The sequence below is a fragment of the Callorhinchus milii genome, unplaced genomic scaffold (genome assembly GCF_018977255.1).
Source record: "Callorhinchus milii isolate IMCB2004 unplaced genomic scaffold, IMCB_Cmil_1.0 Scaffold4, whole genome shotgun sequence".
Taxonomy (NCBI): Eukaryota; Metazoa; Chordata; class Chondrichthyes; order Chimaeriformes; family Callorhinchidae; genus Callorhinchus; species Callorhinchus milii.
Genome location: NW_024704745.1, coordinates 16355831 through 16377188, shown reverse-complemented (window position 1 = coordinate 16377188; position 21358 = coordinate 16355831). Strand labels below are relative to the sequence as shown.

Here is a 21358-nt window from a genome sequence, read left to right as displayed (position 1 = left end):
CCCCCCCCCCTCCCCCCCCCCCCCCCTCCCGGCTCACCCCCCCCCACTCCCTCCCCCTCACCCCCCCCCCCCCCCCCCGGCTCTCCCCCCCCCCCCCCCCCCCCCCCCCCCTCCCCCCCACTCCCCCCCCCCCCCGGCTCTCTCCCCCCCCTCCGCCCCATTCTGTTTCCCAGTCAGTGGCTCAGTCCCCCCCCCCCCCCCCCCGGGGCGGGCGGTTGCTATGCGCGTTGCCAGGGAAGCCGAGTCTGTGGCCGCACTGATGGCGGAGCCTCGCCCGCGGTCGGGCCCCGACACTCGGCTCCCAGCAGCAGCTCGCGAACTGGTAACCGGGCCCGGGGGTGACTTCCCGCAGTGAAACCGCGATGTTGCCGGTCTCGGTGCCGGCTCCTCGGGAGTGGCCGCCGGTGTGGAAAGGGGACAGCGTCCGGCCGAGGAGAAGCGTCTGAGCGGCAGAGGGACGGGGTGGGTGGGGGGGGGGGGCGGCCTGAGGATGGAGCCCTACTCGTATCCTTCACTGACCTCATGTGGCTTCAGTCTGTGAACTGCACCTCGATCCTCCCCTCCTCCTTTCTTTCTTTCTCTCTCTCTCTTCTTTCTTTCTTTCTTTCTTTCTTTCTTTCTCTCTCTCTCTTCCTTCCTTCCTCCCTCTCTCCCTCTTTCTTTCTTTCTTTCTTTCTTTCTTTCTGTCTCTCTCTTTCTTTCTTTCTTTCTTTCTTTCTTTCTTTCTTTCTTTCTTTCTTTCTTTCCTTTCTTTCTTTCCTTTCTTTCTTTCTTTCTTTCTTCTCTCTCTCCTCTCTCTCTCTCTTCCTTCCTTCCTTCCTTCCTTCCTTTCTGTCTCTCTCTTTCTCTCTCTCCCTCTCTCTCTCTCTCTCTCCCTCCCTCCCTCCCTCCCTCGGCTCATCACGCAGCAACGCGTGAAAAGTTCACGTTTCACGCCGACCCTTCAAATCAAAGCAAATGTCTTGCGGATTTTTCCTCCCGTCGCCACAACTCCAAATAATGCCCCGGATCAAATCGGCCGCCGCCCGCTCCGCGGCAGCCGCTTGCGGGGCAACCCCGGGATACGCTCGGCGGTACGTCCTGGGAAGGGCTTCGAGACGTCGCGGCAGCACGATCAGGCGCGATATCACCGACAAGGGTTATCACCACCGTTACCGTTACTATCCGCACATCTAACATTCCTTTGAAAATCCTATTTGATACAGTACTGTACGTGTGCCGCGTTGCGCCCACACATATGCAGTCAATTCGCTTTACCGTATTTTGTGCGACGCGCTTTGAGACGTCTCAAAAGACGTGAAAAGCACTGTTGTCAAATACAAGGATTATTATTGTATTATTATATGTCTGTGATTTAACTAGTCCTGTACTGTGGATGTGTTGGGAGGATGCTGTCAAACAGTGACCCCACATCAAACCCCAAACTTTCCCCATCTTTCTCATTCCCGCTGCCACCTCTCAAACTCAAACTCCCCCTCCCCACACACTCATGTATTTTGTAGCGCCGGATCACTTTGAAAGTTCTTAAAGTGCTTCACAATTAGCTATGTACGACTAATAGGACAATTAAAGCCCCATAAACGGCCATAAGGTAAATGGTCCATTTGTCTATAGGAATGTTGGCCACCGAGTGGAAGGCAGAGCACTTCCCTTTCTCATTTGTTTACAAATAGTGCCATCAGATTAGATTATTGATATCTAATGGTTGATTTCAGTCTTCACCTTAACTCCCCTTGCCCCATCTCCTCACATTTCACAGCCCTCCTCACCTCCCTTAACGTCATCTTCCACGTAAAGTCCCTGACCCACAATTGTGGCCAGAACCTCGATCTCGTTATTACGCACGGCCTCTGAGCTCCCCATCGCGGACAAAGCCACATCCCACCATTTTTCTATCTCCCTCTCCTCTCACATCCACCTCCACCCTTGAAGAAAGCTCCCTCCTCCCACCAAGTCCCTTACAAACAGACGCCCTCTCCCCCCCCACACACACACAGCCCCCCCACCCCACTGTTCCCCAGCTCGGCATCAAGCTCTGCCACTGTTAAGCGCTCTGATAAGCTACGCCATGTGACGGGTGGTATATAAAAGCAAGTTGTTGATGGTGTCCACCAGAAAACAGGGAGCTGGGACCTCAAGTTTAACATCTCATTCAAAAGATAACACCTCTTACAAATCAGCAGGCTCGCTCAAACTGCACAGGTGTCAGTCAGCCTATGTTATGACCTCAAGTATCAACATTGGTCTTAAACAACTTTCTGATCCAGAGGCCAAGTTCTAGCAAAACAAACTGGTCCACACAGAAAGGATTTTCTTTTCTATAATGGAAATTGTTTTCTTGGTGTTTATTCCTGTATTTATTTATCCTTAACTCCTGCATCTGGTAGGCGTGTAAAAATTCAACCGAAAATTAAATTTGATGAAGAACACCAAATATTACTGGAAGAGCAAAAAGCAAATCGAGCCATGGCTCGAAAACTTACTTTGGAGACAAATCGAAGAAGAAGGTAAGTGGAAAAGATTAAGTAGTAGNAAAAAATGTTAATTATTTGATTCTTGGAACACTGGATTACAAACAAAATATCAAAAACAAACTTTTTTAAAATTTTAGTTTTGTTAAGATACTGTTTATGTTTCTATCCTCCTTGGAGAGGAGGTAAGCGGGGTCTCCTTGAAGCTGAGCTGGCTCCAAAGTTTCAACCTTGACTAATTTTGAATAAAAATAATAATAATAATAATCCTTAATTTTGATATAGGGCCTTATCAAGTCTTCGAAACATCTTTACAGTATATTACAGAATTTACTGTAAAGTGAATTAACTGCAGCCTTCTGCACACGTAGCTTTAGGTATTTCCTAATTACAATTCAAGACCATGTAAATCAAACAATTGTTGTGTTCTATTAAAATAATTAAACAAATTTGACTCGCCAAATGTCCTACTCCTGTTCTTGTATTCCCAAGCGCTCCCAATATATATATAGAAAACCTATTTGGTTATATCTCAAGGCTTTTCCCCTTTTGATCAATCCTTACCCTAATGTTATACCTAGGATCTTCTCATATACTAGCTGAGTGTACCCAGTACTATACGGAAAGAAGCTAACCGATTTCTAGATAATGGGAGTATTACAATACAAAATTACATTTCACGTCAAGAGAACGACCCAAGGCACAAGATAAATCACGAGTAAATCTCTCTCGTGTAAGTTGGCTGAACCTTTAGATTGGATTGTCCTGAAAGCTAATGTGGAGATACCTGACCCCCAGGAAAGTTTAATATTGATAAGTGAACGATAACCAGCCGCTGCCATGGCTTGGTTGGCTCTGAATGGGCCCAAAGCCCTCAATCCGTCTAAACTAAAGCCACTTTGAGATGCGGCCAGACTTCAAACAAATGTCACCAAATGAGCCCTGTGTAAGAGGAGGCCGGTCTCTGTAATTGAAATGAGGATTCATCCCAATATTGGAAGTGCTGAGAAACAACATTTATTTTCTATACCTTGGGGAAATATTTTGAACACTGTCCTTTCTGCCTCCAGATTTAATTTTGCTTTCAAAAAATGCAACATGGAAGTGTTGCCTTGATGTGTATCATACCATGCCTATTTTAATGCTGGTTCTTTAGGTTCTGTTTTAATTGTTGCCAATCGTAATATGTCATTTAAAGAGTGATCAATTTTTAGAATTGGCAGTGCCCCTACATCTACAATCAGAGTGCAGGAAAAAGCAATTGCATGAATCACTTGCAACACAAAAGAAAAGCAATGAATAAGGGAGCATGTCTAGGCAAGTACTTGTTCTGAAAAGAACTCCAAGCTTCAGATTGTACAAAACAAATGATAAACATACAGCATGTAGTGGCATAATTCAAAATGCTGCCCTAGTGATGTTATCTATCAGGCAATGCTAGTTACAGTTTTAGGAATGACGAAACTATAGTCAATGTAAGTATGGTATACTATAGCTCGGTGGTTAGAGTACTTGCCTCACAAGCAAGAGGACCTGGGTTTGATTCCTGGGCAGAGCGAAATATTGGGCAAGTTTCCTTACTCCATACATCTCTGTTTACCAAGCAGTAAGTAGGAACACAGTTAGTCGATTGGCGGATCGCTTTTTCAGGGGTAATAATCCCTCCAAAATAAATAAATAACGATAATTTGGTCACACAATCCTCAAATGTTTGTGGGCCACTGCTGTGCATAATTGGCTGCCGCGTTTCATCCACAAAATATACATAGAATTACATAGAATATACAGCACAGAAACAGGACATTCGGCACAACTGGTCTATGCCGGTGTTTATGCTCTACGTGAGCCTCCTCCTGCCCTTCCTCAACCCTCATGTACTTATCTAGCTTCCCCTTAAATGCATCGGGTGGGCGAGGGGGGGGCGGCCGGGCAAGGGTGAGCGGGCAGGCGGGTGAGGGGGGGCAGGTGGGCGGGGGCGGCAAGGGGCAGGCAAGGCGGGCGGGCGGGAGGGGAGTCAGGAGGGCTGGGGCGGGGGGCGAGGAGGTGGGGCGGTGGGTGGAGGGGGGTGAGGAGGTGGGGGGGCGGAGGGAGGGCGGGCGAAGGCGGTCGGACGAAGGGGGACGGCCAGGCGAGTGTGTGTCTGTGTCTGGGAGAGGGTGTGTGTGTGTGGGAGAAGGTGTGTGTGGGGGAGGGAGAGGGCGTGTGTGTGGGGGGGTGGGGGGGAATGAGTGTGTGTATGTTTGGGCGGAGAGGGTGGGTGTGCATGTGGGAGAGAGTGGGTGTGTGTGTGGGAGAGGGTGGGTGTGTGGGAGATGGGGTGGGGGTGTGTGTGGAAGAGGGGTGGGGGTGTGCGTGGGAGAGGGGTATGTGTGGGGGGGAGGTGGGGGGTGTGGGAGAGGGGGTTTGTGGGAGAGGGTGTGTGTGTGTGAGGGAGAGGGTGTGTGGGGGAGAGGGTGTGTGGGGGAGAGGGTGTTTGTGTACGTGGGAGGGGAGAGGGTTTCTGTGTGTTTAGAGTCCTGTAGCTCGAGCAGTGGTTAGAGCACTCGCCTCTCAAGCGAGAGATCTGGGTTTGATTCCCGGCAGGGCAAAAGCTTGGGCAAGTTTCCTTATTCCACACGCCTCGTAATAATCCCTTAAGAAAAAAAAAGGTCACTTCAATCCATGTTGTTTGTGGGACACTGCTGTGCGCAATTTGACTACCGCATTTCGCCCACAAATATACAGTCAATTCACTTTACAGTATATTCTGTGAAGCGCTTTGAGATGTCTAGAAGACGTGAAAAGCACTATACAAATGCAAGGATTATTATTATATTATTATTATTATCTATGCTATTTGCCTCAACTACTCCTTGTGGTAGCAAGTTCCACATTCCCATCACTCGCTGGGAAAAGAAGTTTCTTCTGAGTTCCCTATTTGATTTATTGGTGACTATTTTATATTTATGGCCCCTGGTTTTGGTCTCCCCCACAAGTGAAAACATCTACTCTATGTCTATCCTATCATAATTTTAAAAACCTCTATTAGGTCACCTCTTTTCAAGAGAAAAGAGTCCAAGCTTGTTCAGCCTTTCCTGATGGTATAACCTCGCAGTTCCAGTATCATGCATGTAAATCTCCTTGTAACTCTCCAGTGCCTCCATAATATAATATGGGGACCAGTACTCTAAGTGTGGTCTAACCAAGGTTCGATATACGTTTAGCATAACTTCCCTGTTTTTCATTTCTATCCCTCTAGAAAGGAACCCCAATAACCGGTTTGCTTCTTTTATTGCCTTAGTAACCTGCATCGCCACTTTTTGCAATTTATGTATCTGTATCGCTAGATCCTTTTGCTCCTCTACTCCATTTATATTCTTATTTTCCAGGCAGCACGTGACCTCCTTATTTCTCCTACCAAAATGTACCACCTCACACTTATCTATATTGAAATTCATTTGCCAATTAAATGCCCATTCAGTAAGTTTATTAATGTCTTGTAATTTGTTGCAGTCCTCCCCTGTATTAACTGCACTCCCCAATTTGGTGTCGTCCACAAATTTTTAAATTGTACTTTTAAGAATACAATCCCAGAGTCCAAATCGTTAATGTAAATTGTGAACAACAGTGGTCCCAATTCCGATCCTTGTGGAACACCACTTCCCACCCTCTGCCAGTCTGAGTAGTTACTCTTTACACCTACTCTCTGTTTTCTGTCTTGTAGCCAGCTTTCTATCCATTCTGCTGCTTTTCTGCTGACTCCACATGCTCTGACCTTATTCATTAGTCTATTATGTGATACCTTATCAAATGCCTTTTGGAATTCCCAAAATATTACATCTACTGCATGGATTATTATTATCATAATTATAGTGGATAGAACAGCGTTTGTTGGTCTCAGCCATGGATGGCGAGGCTTAATTGGGCCCAGTATCCCCAGAGTTAGGGAGGGGAAAACAAGCTAGCATGAGAAACCTGGGGACCAGGCAAATAATAGGACACACTAAAAAGGGCTAAACAGAAAATTTGGAGTTTGAATATTTGGCCACATTTTTCCATTTTGTAAATTTCTCACCTTTTACTATCGAACTAAGCATTATTCTCCACTGAGAATCCAGTCAACCCAGTGACCAATATTTTGAATGTGATTCATGTATCGGGGTGTGACTCTTTGGAGCAGTTCTTTTGTCTTGCCCATGTAATCCTCTAAGACTCCTTGTAGCATTTCACGGTTCTTAATGTCTTTTTGAATATTGATCTAGCTTTAATTATTCTTTTNAAAAAAAGTAATTCATTCAGAAAACCGTACCTCATATTAAAACAACATCCCAAATGTGGGCGCAGGAAGAGGATCTTAGAATCTTATCAATTGAGCAGCTAATAGCTAGTAATTATACAAATAAAAGAGTACATCAATATACTGTAAGCACGATCAAAAAAGGAAGGGCCTTAGACGGGATTCGAAGGTGGGAAGGGAGGGAGCAAGGCGGAGGGATTGAGGGAGGGAGTTCCAGAGTCTCTGGGTTAGTGGCTGAAGGCACAGCCACCAATGCTGGAGCGGAGGGAACAAGGCACAAACAAGTGGCCTCAACCAGACGAGCAGAGGCAGCAGGTGGTGGAGTGGGTGTCAAGTAGATCGGACAGGTAGGGAGGTGCGAAGGAATGAAGGGATTTGAAAACAAGTCAGAGGATCTTGAAATCATCAGTTCCATAACTGGGAGCCAGTGGAGCCTGGTGTGATGGAGATACAGAGTTTTGTAGGTGAGTATCCCGGCGGCGGAAATTTGAATTAATTGAATTTTATGTATGGTGGACACATACACACCATATTGGAAGAGACCGCTCGGGAAGCAACAAAGGTGTGGACGAGAGTTTCAGCTGCTTTGGTTGTGAGGTATGGACGGAGGCGGGCAACGTGACAAAGGTGGAAAAAAGTGGTCCTGGTCAGGGGGCGGATGTGGGATAGAAAGGAAAGCTGGGGATTGAACCTGATGCCTAAGCTGTGCATGGGTTCGGTGAGTCTGAGGGAGACCTGCAGGAGAGAAGACATTGACAGGAGCCAAAGATTATGGGTTCCATGTTGCTGACATTCAGCTGCAGGAAATTTGCGCTTATCCAGGCCTTGATGTTCATCAAACAAGCTGGCAGGACATCAGCAGATTGAGAGTCGCAGCTGGAGGAGGAGAAATAGATTTGGGTGTCATCCGCATGAGGAAGTTGACTCCATGTCTGCGGATGACATCGTCGAGAGCGAGCATGTAGTTCCCCTATTTTGACCGTGTTTTATAATGGAGGGAGGAGATTCTACGATGTTCAATATATCCAGAGGAATGACGAGAAAGTAATCTCAAGCAGAGAGAAACCTTGGAAATTATCTATCAATATATGGCTGCTGTACCATGTATAGTATTTTGCATTGTTTTCAGAGCCCTTGAGGAGAAATGCAGAGAGAATGCAGAAAAAGAAAAAAAGTTTAGAGAGGAGGTACTTCAGGAAAGAAAACTGAGACAGCAGAATGCAACTGAGAGGTTTCAGCGAGCACACCTCCCACCATCACAGCGCAAACAAAACCATACAGGTTGGAGAGAAATTATATTAACCCATTTTTGGGGTAAAAAATAGTTGGACCATGGAGTTTTTTCTACTCATCTATCTAAAACGTGAAGAGTAGCATTGAAGTTAAGTGATTTAGCAATGATCTTCATTTAAATTATTATTAAAATTCCCGAATGATTGTGGGAAAAAAGTTTATTTTAACGTGGATTTGATTTTATATATTTCAACTTACATTTTTTTGTAAAGGGATCACTGACAATTATCGGATATATCCCTGGCAAATAGACATTGGGTGGTAGCCTCATTTGAATCTGAATATTTGACTTGAATTACTAAAAGTTAATATGTTCTTCAGTTCCTTTCATAGTGTGTTAAAAAAAACTCCCAGGCTTTGAAAAGCGAATCAATTGATTATCTATCAAACCAGTGCCTATGATTCATGTTAATCTATGTTAATGAATCTATGCCCCCAGCACCACCAATGCTGAGCCAGGCTGCACTGGTTACCAATTACCAAATAGATCGACTTCAAGATCCTCTCACTCATTTTCAAATACCTTCATGCCCTCGCATCTCCCTACCTATCCAATTTGCTTCCCCCCCTCCACCACCCGCTGGTCCAGCTCCGGCCTCCTGTTTGTCCCTCAAGCCCTCCAGTAGCCGCAAATCTATCAGGTCACTTTCTTTCAGTTGCTTGCCCACGATAATGCTAAAAGGTCTTTCTGTGGAGCAATTATGGAAACCAGATGTACCAACAATTGGTCTTTTCACTTATCCACTTGCATTTGGGTAGCAGCAGATGGGTTTTAGCAATGAGTTAGATAAACTGAAAATCTAGAGCTTTAATCTTAAGGTAATGTCATGGTATATAATGTACAGAAAGACTATCGAAGAAGAAAATTTCCGTATTGCAGAGATCACTTTTTGATATTCCAGATCAATGTACTTTTTTTTCCCTGTAACAATGATTATTCTTGTTGATCTTGTTGATTCTGCTGCCTAAAAGTACACCCAAAATCCTTTTGTCTACCTAGGGTAACTCCCTTGTTTACTATGTGCTTAGCATTGCTCTAGAACACAATTCTCAATTTTCTCTAAACCGTGATCAACCAGTTCTGAGTTCTCTTACAATAAAATTTACATAGTACCTTTCATGTCAGGAGAGTACCTCAGAGCACTTAACACTGCTGACTGAGCACATTAAGTGTGGATGGAAAAAGAATAATATTGTTTTTATAGAGGGACGGGCCTTAAGACAGGCTTTTGAACAAGATGAGGGAGTGAGCGAGTTGGAGGGGCTCTGGGATAGAGTTCCAGAAAGCGAAGGCAGAATACAACAGTACAAATTTACATTTATGTAGTGCTTTCATGTCGGGAAAATGTCCCAAGGTGCTTAAACACTACTGGCTGGAAGCCTGCCTGTCAATGATGGGATGGATAGGGCGTTTGTTGAGTGAAATGGGTGGCTGGGATAGTAGGGTTGCAGTGGGTTGTAGGGGTAGGGTCAGGCAAGTTCTGTAGAGGAATTTTCAAGGTGAGAATGAGGATCTTGAATTCAATCCCCTGGGGGATGGGGAACCAATGAAGCCAAGCAAGGATGGGGGTGAGAGGCTCTGATAGCCTGGTGAGAGAGGAGGAACAGTCCAGAATTTTGGATTATCTGCAGCTTGTGTAGAGAAGAGCTGAGGAGTCTGGCGATTGTTGCATGAATATAATCAAGCCTGGTCGTGTTGAAGCATGGACGACCCAGGTTGATGCAGTCCGTGCCTGAGGTGAGAAGGCACTGTGGGAGCCAAGCAGCAGAATCTCTGCTTTGTCAATGTTTAACTGAAGTTGCAGCTCATCCATGACTTGGTGTCTGACAGGTCAGTACAGCAGTAGTCCTGGAATGGAGGGGAGAAGCAGAGAGATAGAGTTAGATGTTATATTTACAGACATATGGAAGTGAACTTTGTGTCTGGGGATGATGTCATCAAGCGGGAGCATATAGATAGAGGAGAGAGGACTGAGGATAGTCCCGAGAAACACTGCATGTGATTCTGCGGGAGCTGGAGGAGAAGCAGTTTGAAGAAACAAAGTGGAGATGCTGAGATAGGTAGGAGTAAAACTAGGATAGAATCGAGAGGGTGGAGCAGAGAGGAGAGCAGGTGGAAAAGGATAAAGTGGTCGACGTTGTCTATGCCCACGGAGAGAATAAAGAGGCAAATTCCTGAAATTAATGTTTTGCAATCTACTTTCCCTTCCGTAAATTAAAAGAAATTGTAATTGCCTACGAGGATATTGAACTTTTTTCTGTTCCATTTAGTTTACAGAAAATCGATTCCTTATTTAGAGGAAGCACTTGAACAGATTCAAGGGTCATTTTATTCATCTCAGTTGTCTTCTTTAGCAAGAAACACAATCAGTAATAGGTAAGAAAATGAGTGTTCATTCACTGAATTCAAATAGGATCCAAAGTTTTTGTTTAACACACTGAAAGTCAAAAGCAATGTAGATGTGAGCAGTTTATCTAACTTGAACTTGATTAACAACTCATTTATAATGCACGTATGATGATGTCTCAGAATACTTCACAAAGACAAAGTCGGATGTCAAGCATAACAACAACAACAACAACAAGATTCCATTTATTGAGCGCCTTTCACGTCAGGAGGACGTCCCAAGGCGCTGGGAGGAGGAGAGGGAGGGAGATGGTGACCGTAGATTCAGTCAAAGATGTCAGTTTTCAGAGGGATTTAAAGACAGATAAAGAAGAAGCAAGACGGAGGAGTTCCAGAAGTTGTGGGCGTAGTTGTTCAAGGCTCAGCCACTGATGGTGACACTGATGGGTGGGGATGCACAGAAGACATAGGATGCATAGGACAAAATTACAAAGATAGCGAGGTGTTTGGGCGTGAAAGGGTTTATAGGTGAGGATAAGGCCCTTGAAGTTGATTCATTAGGAGCCAGTGGGGATCAATGATGAATGGGGTTATGGATATTCAGAGTTTGGTGCAGCTAAGGATCCAGCGAATTCCAGGCGAATGTTGGAACTAGGAAGGTTGGTGAGGAGTAAGTTTAAGAAGTTGAGTCTGGAGGTCCCTTAAGATGTTAAATTTGATCTATATTACTGTTGGACCTGTTTTCTTAGGACTGCTGATTCATCTCCGAATTTATCGACTCCTAGAGAGAGTAGAAATAGTTCTCGATATAAGAAGCAGCTATTGGAAACTATGTCTTATGCCACGCTCGTGAGGGAGCAGAGTGGAATAAATCTGAATATTGGCCGGACACGCTTTCATCAGGAGCTGGAGGAGACCCAGCGACTTCTGGAAGAACAACAACTAAGTAGTTTACAGGTACTCTAGGTCTTTATCTTTCTAGCCTTGTCTTATAGAAATTATTTAATAATTTTACAAGGAGCAGAATAGCCTCCTTTCACGGTGTACAATTCTATGAAGGTATATGACAAATTTGGAAAGGCTCATGGTAGTTTTCTACATAATTGGTTATTTTATATAACAGTTCTGTTTGATATCCTGCATGGACTATTCTTAGAGATATTACGTTTCTTTGGATATTAATAATCACAAATTCGCAATTGGTTTACTGTGTCATTCTGTAATGATAAAATGAGTACAATGGTGAATGTTCATGAAAGGATAGAAATCTTTACCAATCTACATCAATGAAAATTAACTATCGTCTCGGGGGTGGGAGGAGGTAAGCAGGGTCTCCTTGTAGCTAAACTGGCTTTATGGTGACATGCTTGGTAACGGAATATCAAAATCGAGTCAATCCTCTGTGGCAGTCTCAGGAGTCCATTCCTGAAACAGACGGGTCCACAGTACTCCAGGGCAAAATTGATGACACACCAGCCAATCTGGCTCAGAGGTAGGATTTAAAGTGCCAGTGATTCTTCCTACTCAGCTCGTGTGAACTGCAAGCCAAAGCCCTGGACATGCAGCAGGAAACTTGTCGGACAGTGCTTTCAATAGCAAACTTTGCGGTTTTAGTTGCTTAAAGCTGCAGCAGTATCCCAGCTCACATTCTGGGGTTAACAAACCTCGACTCTTGGCTACCTATGCCCAGTAGTCCCTCTACCTTGCACCTTCCTTCCCCATCTTCAGGTCGCACCTGAAAACCTTCCTTTTCGACCGTGCCTACGGTCACTTCCCCCTCCCCCCGATTCGGTGTCATGCTCCGCTCTGGGACTCTACCCTGCATAAGGGGCGTTATGTAAATTCAAGTTGTTGTTACTCTTCGGAATTAGGTAAGCAGGACACGCCTCTCCAGGGAGAGAATGCACATTCCATTCCAAACACTGGAATTTCCTTGTCTATGGAACTCTCAGTCTGGTTTAGATACTCTTAAACAAGGTGATGGGTTTCCACATATATAAGACATCCAGCCAAACAAAAAATAATCAACTATGCACTATGTAAGAAGCTTGGTGATCCTGTTTAATCTGTAACAACTAGTTGTAGGTGGTATGTTTCATACAACAGATGAGGGGGAGATGGGCAAAGGTCTGAAAGGTGGGAGGGGAAAGGCAGCTGAACAGGTTTTGGGGGTTTTGAATACCAGAAATTCAATAAATTTCTTGCTTTCAATGAGAATGACTGACAGCAAACTGAGGTTGTATGCTAGCAGAAGATGTAATAATAATAATAATAATAATAATCCTTGCATTTGATATAGCGCTTTTCACGTCGGGAGGACGTCCCAAAGCGCTTCACAGAACACACTGTAAAGTGAATTGACTGTATATTTGTGGGAGAACGCGGCAGCCAATTGCGCACAGCAATGTCCCACAAACAGTCGTAGATTGAAAATGACCAATTTATTATTGTTTTTTTGTTTTTTTGGAGGGATTATTATTAGGCGTGTGGAGTAGGGAAACTTGCCCAAGGTTTCGCCCTGCCTGGAATTGAACTCAGGTCTCTCGCTTGCAAAGCGAGTGCTCTAACCACTGAGCTACAGGACTCCTGTAAAACAAACCACAGAAATATTTTTTGACAGGAACATCAATAATACAAACCGGTGCTGCTCAAAGCAATGTTCATCCGTTATCTGTTATGTCTTAAAATTAAAAGAACTCACATGCTGGTATTTTCATGTATCACTTTGTGTGCAAAGCAATCAACATTAGAGTTCAGCAGAATGGGTATTGTAAACACCTTGATAACATTTAGCTCAATAAATAATGATTGTCACAGTAGATTAACTGGTGTTGAGATACCTGCAGTCAAATAAATCAGTACTCTCAACTTCCAGTGTGTTAAAACATCACAATGTGTAATATCATTGCATCCTGAACTGTTTTTGTACCTCAAAGAAAACAAATAGCAGCAGCAGGCGATTATAAAAGCTTGCAGCACCTTCCAAAGCTGAACTTAGATTAATATTGATTCAGAACTCTAGATGACACTGGTCTGCTGCTCACTGGAGGAGCTTCACCAGTTCTTACTTATGCCACTAGATGGAATACTTTGATTACTAGTCGGTTTCATTAAGGTGTAGTAAGTGGGAATCAAAAAGGCCAGGCTGGTCCAAACCTTCAGATATATCTCTTATTACTGTGTTGTCTTTGATCCTTTTGCTCTATCAGAATCTCTTTACACTGATCAAAACAGTTTGTGTGACAAGAAATGTTGTCTACATTTCAGCATTGAAGTGTTGAATTTTATTTTGATTTTGCAGTGTAGGTTGGGTTCCAGTGTGGGTCGGGTCAGTCGGTCACCTAAGTTGTGCGTGCTTATTCCTTTGCACAAAAGGCTTTTTTTATACATTATCTTCGACAATGTCAAGTTAATAAGCATATAATAATGTAAGTTGATGTTATTGTAATGTTCCTTCCTGTGCTGCATTGTTGGAAGTGCCATTGTTAGGCATCAGGTTCAATCCACAGTTATTGTTCCTCCCCTATAACCAGTCCCTAGCCAAGACCCCTTTCCTCCACCTCATTGCCCATCTCCAACAGTACTACACTCCACAAGCTACCGAAACCCTTGTCCACGCCTTTGTCACCTCTTGGCTGGATTACTCAAACGCCTTCCTAGCCGGTCTCCACTCCTACACTATTCACAAAATTCAACTCATCCAAAACTCCGCCGCCCACATTCTCATCCGCACTAAATTCTGCACCCCAATTACCTCAGTCCTTGTCAAACTCCACTGGCTCGCTGTCACAGAACGGATCGACTTCAAGATCCTCACTCTAGCATTTACATCCGTCTACGCCTTGGCACCCCACCTATCTCTCCAACCTCCTCTCTCCTCACAGCACTACTCGCTGCCTCCACTCTACTGGCTCCAGCCTCCTCCTTGTCCCTCAAATCCTCTGCTCCAGCATTGGCAGGTGTGCCTTAAGCAACTATGTTCTGAAGCTATGGAACTGCTTCCCTCAATCCCTTTGCCTCGCCTCCTCTTTCCCCATTTTCAGGTTGCGCCTGAATACCTTCCTCTTCGACCGTGCCTAGGGTCACCTTCCCCCTCTCCCTGGCTCGGCATCGGGCTCCGTCATTGTTAAGCGCTCAGAGACTCCGCCCAACATGCAGGGCATTATTATAAAAGCAGGTTGTTGTTGTTAGGATGAAACGAGGCCCCATTTGTGCCTGATCAGGTGAACATTAAAAATTCCATGACACTATTTGAATAGAGAAGGGAGTTTCTACCAGTGTCCTGGCTAACAATACCCCAGATAAAATCAGTCAGTGGGACGTGGCTGTACACTCCACCTTACTGAGCCAATCCATAACCTTGGCGTCTTGTTTGACCCTCAACTGTCCTTTCTATCCCACAACCGTGCCATGTCCCGCTCTGCCTTCTCCCACCTCTGCAGCATTACCCAGCTCCGCCACTGCCTCAGACCGCCAAAAACTTCATCCACACATTTATCGCATCTAGGCTCAATTACTCCAACTCCCTGCTTGTCGGCCTTCCCAACTCTGCCCTCCACAAGCTGCAGATCATCCAGAACTCTGCAGCTCATGTCCTCTCCCACACTCCATGACCCTGTCACGCCTTCAGGTGCCCCTCCTGCCCTCCACCCCACTGATCCCAAGCCCCTGCTTGGGTCCAAATCCCTGACTATCCTGCGATTTGGGACATCCTCCCGACCTGAAAGGCGCTATACAAATAAATGGAATTTGTTCTTGTTGATGTCGTTAAATTTCACCAACAACAGTGGCGAGTCCCACTGACAGCTGTTACTATGCTTGTTTTTAAAAGTTTTAAGATATATATTATCTTCATTCTGTTGCAGGGGTGTTTTTTTTTATCTCTCACAGGACCATAGAACCATAGATACGTTTCCTCTATCCTAGAGCCATAGAAATTTACAGCACAGAAAAGCACCATTTGGCTCATTGTGTCTGTGCTGGCTCTTTTAAGAGCAACTCTTTCTTTTAAGAGCAATCCTTGCAGTCCCATTACCTAAGCCATAACCTTGTAACCTTTTGTTTTTGAGATATTTTTCTTGTTCCCTTTTGAAAGCCGTCATGGATTCTGCCTCAACAGTCACTCCCAGAAGTGCGTTCCATATCCTAACTACTCTGCGTGAAAAGGTTTTCCTAACCTAACCATTTGCTCATTTGCTAATTGTGTTAAAAGAATGCCCTCTAGTCACTGAATTAACAAATGTAATTATGTTGTTGTTGACGACTTACCCACCCACCAATGGAAATAATTTCTCCCTATTGACTATCAAAACACCTCATAATTTTAGGGAGCTCCATCAAATTACCCCTCAACCTTTTTTGTTCCAGTGGAAAAAGTCCCAGTTCCTCCTTTGCTGATACGCCAAACCTCTGCACCCCCTCTATTATCCTCCGGTGGGTGCGGGGGAGGGAAGTAAAATCTCCTTGGAGGTTGACTCAATGGCAGTACTTGGAAGAGCAGATCAGTCACTGGGGGAACGGAATTCTCTCCAGGGATAGAGTGTGGATTCCATTTCAATAAATATCTTGGGAATTTCCATGTGTAGGTGGAATGCATGGAATTCCGTTTGATTTGGATACTTCTAAGCATTGGTTTCTGCACCAAAATGTCACATAAGATTATAAACTCATTAAATTGTCACAATCTACACATTACAAATATGTGTAGTTGAATAATAATAATAATAATCCTTGCATTTGATATAGCGTTTTCACGTCTTCTAGACGTCTCAAAGCGCTTCACGGAATATACTGTAAAGTGAATTGACTGTATATTTGTGGGCGAAACACGGCAGTCAATTGCACACAGCAATGTCCCACAAACAGTCGTAGATTGAAAATGACCAATTTTATTATTGTTTTTGTTTTTTTGGAGGGATTATTATTAGGCATGTGGTGTAAGGAAACTTGCCCAAGGTTTCGCCCTCTGCCTGGAATTGAACTCAGGTCTCTCACTTGCAAAGCGAATGCTCTTACCACTGCGCTACAGGACTCCACATGAATATCAATGTCCAGCCTGTTTGTTGTTATTGCATAATGTCATCCTTACTGAAGTATTATTGACAGTAATATAATTTACTAAAACAGTGGTATGTACATACCCATCAATACTAACGTTCCTTTTAATGGCTCATTGTTTGAGACTCGTAAGTAATCACTGTAGCCCATAGACGTAAATTGTGTGCAGCTTATGATACAATATCAGTTGGTGAAAAGGTGACTATATAATAATCATCATAATAATAGGGACCATTACTAGGGACAGAATAAATAATTCAGATTTATTCTGAAAATAACCCAATAGCATCTCACTTTTAAAATATCTTCTTTGCCCTATAAATATATTCCATTAAGCACCACATATCAGTAGATAAGGTAAGTGTTTACCTATTTAGTAAAGGATTTGGAGTATAAAATAGCATACTATTCCAAAAGGAATAAAAAATGATTAATTATGTAGTCATGCATCACATGTTATCAGAGAGACTCCCAAGTCTGTTATGATTTGTTAACTTTTTCTCCAAAGACAGTTTTTGCCTTTTACTTTTTTCATTAAAATGCTTATTACTACAGTGCAATATTATTGTTCCCAATAAATCTTTTTTTTAACTGTTTGTCAGAACATAATGCCTTCCTCCCAACCCCCCATTTGCAGCCTTATATATAAAGTTAAAAAAGTACACAAAAATCAAAATTGTGCTTTGTGATAAAATATTTAGCAAAAAAACATATATGTGATCTTTAGTTTACGTTTTAGATAGATGTTAACTTCTGTTTTGTTTATTCTCGTGTCTGTGTCACAGCTGGACAGATAACCCAGCCCATGGAGATTTTATAGTGAGTTATATAAAAAAATGTTTTTGTTCCATTGGTTGAGATCTCTTTGCTGTTTCATAGGGAGTGATTTTTTAAAAATCTCCTTTGCTACCTTGCAGGAAGCTTGGAGCCTTTTAAAGATTTTTTCACTTAAGGATTTATGAGCACAAGATTCTCTTCTTTCTAAAAGTTCTTTTCGTGAGTAGTTTCGCGACTTATACAAAGGCCAGCACTAGACCACAAAGACCAGAAGGGATGGAGCCTATTGCAGAAAAGGACAGAATCTGCAGAGATACAAGGATAAAACCACCCACCAAGGACTGTTTATTAGCTTAGAGTACACATTTATTGTGCATTTTAGGAGTGTATGTGCCTAGTCATGTCTGCTATATTGTAACTTTTTAGGTAAAAATATCAGTAATTACTTTGATCTATTGCAACTTATGAAATTGGCTATTTTGAGTGATTCCGGTAACATAGGATAAGTTTATGGCTAATGTATTAATAACTTAAAAATGAGGTATGTATTATTAACCCTAGAGTTTGCAGTTCTGCAAGGACATAAAATAGTAAGAGAGCCACACCTCTCATAGGGGATTGACTGTCTGGTTACAGAATCTGTGAGACTGTTGCTTGCAAAGACGTTACTCTAATGCCCTTAAATTGTAATTGATGTAGGGAATAAGAAAGAATTTGCAATTTTATATTGCAAGAAAGATAAATTTACACAAGCAGCAGGGTAGTCACCAGGCAATGGCATGTCAGGGCCCCGAGGTACCCTGGTGCAAGAATCTAAAATTTGCTTACCTTTACCGTCTCTGTCTCCTCGTGTTCTCTCTCTCCCTGGCAAAGCACAAGCGGGACGCAGTCAAATTGAAATGGGGAATCAGAGAACACAAGTCATTCACCAATTGGTTGGGTCCCTATAATCTCATGGGCCCTGGCATGTCTGCACCATTGCTCTATTGTGGTTATGCCATTGATAGCCACTAAATGGTCTTATATAAGAAATGAAAACTGTAGGATGCAGCACCTAAATATTTATTATGTAAAAGCAGAAGAAGCATTGCACTGTTTGTCTGACATAGGTGCATTGGGATCTTTTGAAGCAATTTGTGCAATATATTGCACAATAATCCCTCCAAAAACAAAAACAATAATAAATTGGTCATTTTCAATCTACGACTGTTTGTGGGACATTGCTGTGCGCAAGTGGCTGCTGCGTTCGCCCACAAATATACAGTCAATTCACTTTACAGTATATTCTGTGAAGCGTTTTGAGACATCTAGAAGACGTGAAAAGCGCTATATCAAATGCAAGGATTATTATTATTTTATTATAAATTAGCAGCAAACGGATTTGAAATCATTGTTGGCAACCATCCTTTTTCCCATCAATTACAGATTAAAACTGAGACAGTCGTGTTATCAGAGTTTCTCATGGAATGATTTTCCTAACCGCCCCCCCCACCTTACACACACACTTAATATTGGGGTTTGAGCCATTTTAGTTTCAGAATGTCAGGTGCTTGGGGATGCAACTCCTCAATTTTGGCAAACAGTGTCAGTACCAAGCAATGAACTTATGACATATAACATAAGACAGAAGCGGAGCAAATCTCTCTTAACCTCAAACTAAAAGAAATGTAAGTTTTTCCATTTTCTAAACCTGGTATCCTGATGGGCTTTCTGCAAAAGACTAGCAATCTGTTCTGCATTATGAGAGCTTTGTGAAATGGACTTTTATCCACTACAAACAAGGCTCATCCTGTCAAACTTATTTAACTAAGGTTCTTTCTAATCAGCAAAGGAGATTTTCATCACATTATTTTGGTCTGGATTCAAGCCTGGATCCCAGAGTCTGAGAACTGAAAGAACAATATGCTAACCAATTGTATCACTTAGTCTCCTTCTCTCCCCTTAATATTCTAGAATTAAACTGCATTTTAATATCCTGGTCCATTTCTTTTGATAACAGCATTTGAAAGACATATGGATTAGTTGGAAGTGCCAACTTAATTTTGTTCATATTTTTAAAAATATATTTCTTAATATATGATCGACGTTTAACATTCTAAAAACAGATCACTGCAGAGGATTGATGCTCTTGCATTATCTAATTCCAGTGTGGTTACCCACATTTGAAGAAAGGAGCCTTTTATCCTTGTTCTCAATTATATTTTAAAGATGTTGCAATGGAAAGAGCCTGGGTTGTTCCTCAAATTAAGCTGACGCCCAAAGCCATCAGCAGAGTAACACATGTATAACAACAACAACAAAATTATATTTGTATAGCGCCTTTCACTTCGGGAGGACGTCCCAAGGCGCTGGACAGACGGAGTTTCGGACCCGAGCTGGGGGTCGAGGTTGGGGAGGGTGGAGGGCAGGGGGAGAAGCAGGGAGATCGAAAGCACGGTCAAAGAGGAGGAACGTGCTTTTATGCATGGGACATGGCATGTCAAGCGAGTGCCAGGATGGTGGAAGGCAAACTAGATGGACTTTTGTCTTCTTTCACCTAGGAAATTCTTATGTTCTTATGTAGTTTTTAAAATATTTTACACAAAATATAAATCTATGAATGATTCTTGTAGCCAAGAGAAAAAATCTGAATGGGTCTTTTAAATGGTTACGTGATAGAGTATATTCTTTTTGCCAACAAAATACAGTCACTACACTTTACAATAAATCCTGTGAAGTGCTTTTAGACTTCCTCCTCATGGAAAGTACAATATCAAATGCAAGTATTATTATTTTATTATATCTTACTGTTGATATAAATGAACAAAAGGATGACGAAAAACAGATGAACTTTACTTGCGCAGTCACATTTATGAGCAGAGATCTCTTTGTGCTCTATCCATTCAAAACTTTTTATGTATGGTGTTGTATGGTTGCATGTGTTTTCTTGTTGAAATTTAAGAGCCTTACAGTTGAGCCTTTTTAACTGAAATTGATCTATGATTTACCCTGAAGATCTACTTTGTACAGACCTGCCTAATCAACACCCTCTGTTTACAACATAAGCTTTGCTGACAAGAGGCAATAGTTGCAGAAAGCTTATATCTTTCCTCAGACAGCTGGCCTTATTTTAACCTTTATTGCAAAATGTGTGCCAGATCGTTCTTGGTAAACACCCTCTGCTTACAACAGTTTGTAAATAATCATCAGCTTCATTTATTATGGCTGGCCCTTAGTCTTACATGGAGTGTTTATTTGCCAAAATGGAAATATTTTCTGCTGCAAAAAGGAATCCAGCAGTGATCACTGATGCCTCAACAAAACAAGAAATTTTAAAGAATATGTTTTTTATAGCGATGAAGGTGTACATTATGTAGGAATTAAATGTTCAAATGCTGATTTTTTCATAATAAATATGTTAAGATTTGCATTTTCTACAAAATACAATCTCTCCACTTTACACAAAATCCTGTGAAGCATTTTGAGACCCGATAAAGTGCTATATCAAATGCAAGGTTTATTATGATTATAAGCTAGGAATAATGTGAAGCTGTATTATGTAACCTTTAACTGGAGAGTTCTAAAGAGACTGCTGTCTCTATCGGCTGACTGGATTTGTACATTTTCAGCTCACACATTAATATTGAAAGAAACACTAATATTACAATAATGAAGCTGCTTAAATGTTTGGAATTTCTTAACTACAGTTCTGTAATATTACTATTACTGTTATATATTATTTTTGGGTGTGCTTGACAAAATTCCCCATTGACAGCTCTCAAGCAAATACATTTGTCCATGGCACTGGAAAAAATAATGTAAAAAGTACCCTTTAAATATATGTACTATACAACACCAATATACTCATTTCAACAGTGCGTAATTGTTGCTTAACATAATATTCTTTGGACTAGACTCAATATGAAACATTTAGCAGGAATTGAAACATGGGGTGTGGGAGTAGGCTGCATAAATCATTATTTTGCAAAATGAAAATTTTATTCTGAAGTTATAATTTTGTGAAGGGCAGAAAATTATCGTTCACTGGATCCACCTCCCTCGCCCCCACCCCCCCACCCATCTTTGATTTGGTTTCTCTTTTACTCAAAACATTTCAATTGCCAATAGCTTTGCATGGAGTTCTCATCTTTGTTGCAC

The 21358-nt window shown here is 42.5% G+C and overlaps 1 protein-coding gene across 1 annotated transcript in view; it reads left to right on the top strand.

The window, feature by feature from the left end:
• The first annotated feature begins 474 nt into the window (after window positions 1-474).
• The window catches only part of cep126 (centrosomal protein 126), a 37854-nt gene continuing 16970 nt past the window's right edge, over window positions 475-21358 (top strand). Inside the window, exons 1-5 of the mRNA XM_042334074.1 lie at window positions 475-504; window positions 2388-2507; window positions 7877-8028; window positions 10312-10417; window positions 11137-11344. Of these exons, the coding sequence (XP_042190008.1) occupies window positions 491-504; window positions 2388-2507; window positions 7877-8028; window positions 10312-10417; window positions 11137-11344 (600 nt within the window). The 5' untranslated portion in view covers window positions 475-490. The remainder of the gene's footprint in view (window positions 505-2387; window positions 2508-7876; window positions 8029-10311; window positions 10418-11136; window positions 11345-21358) is intronic.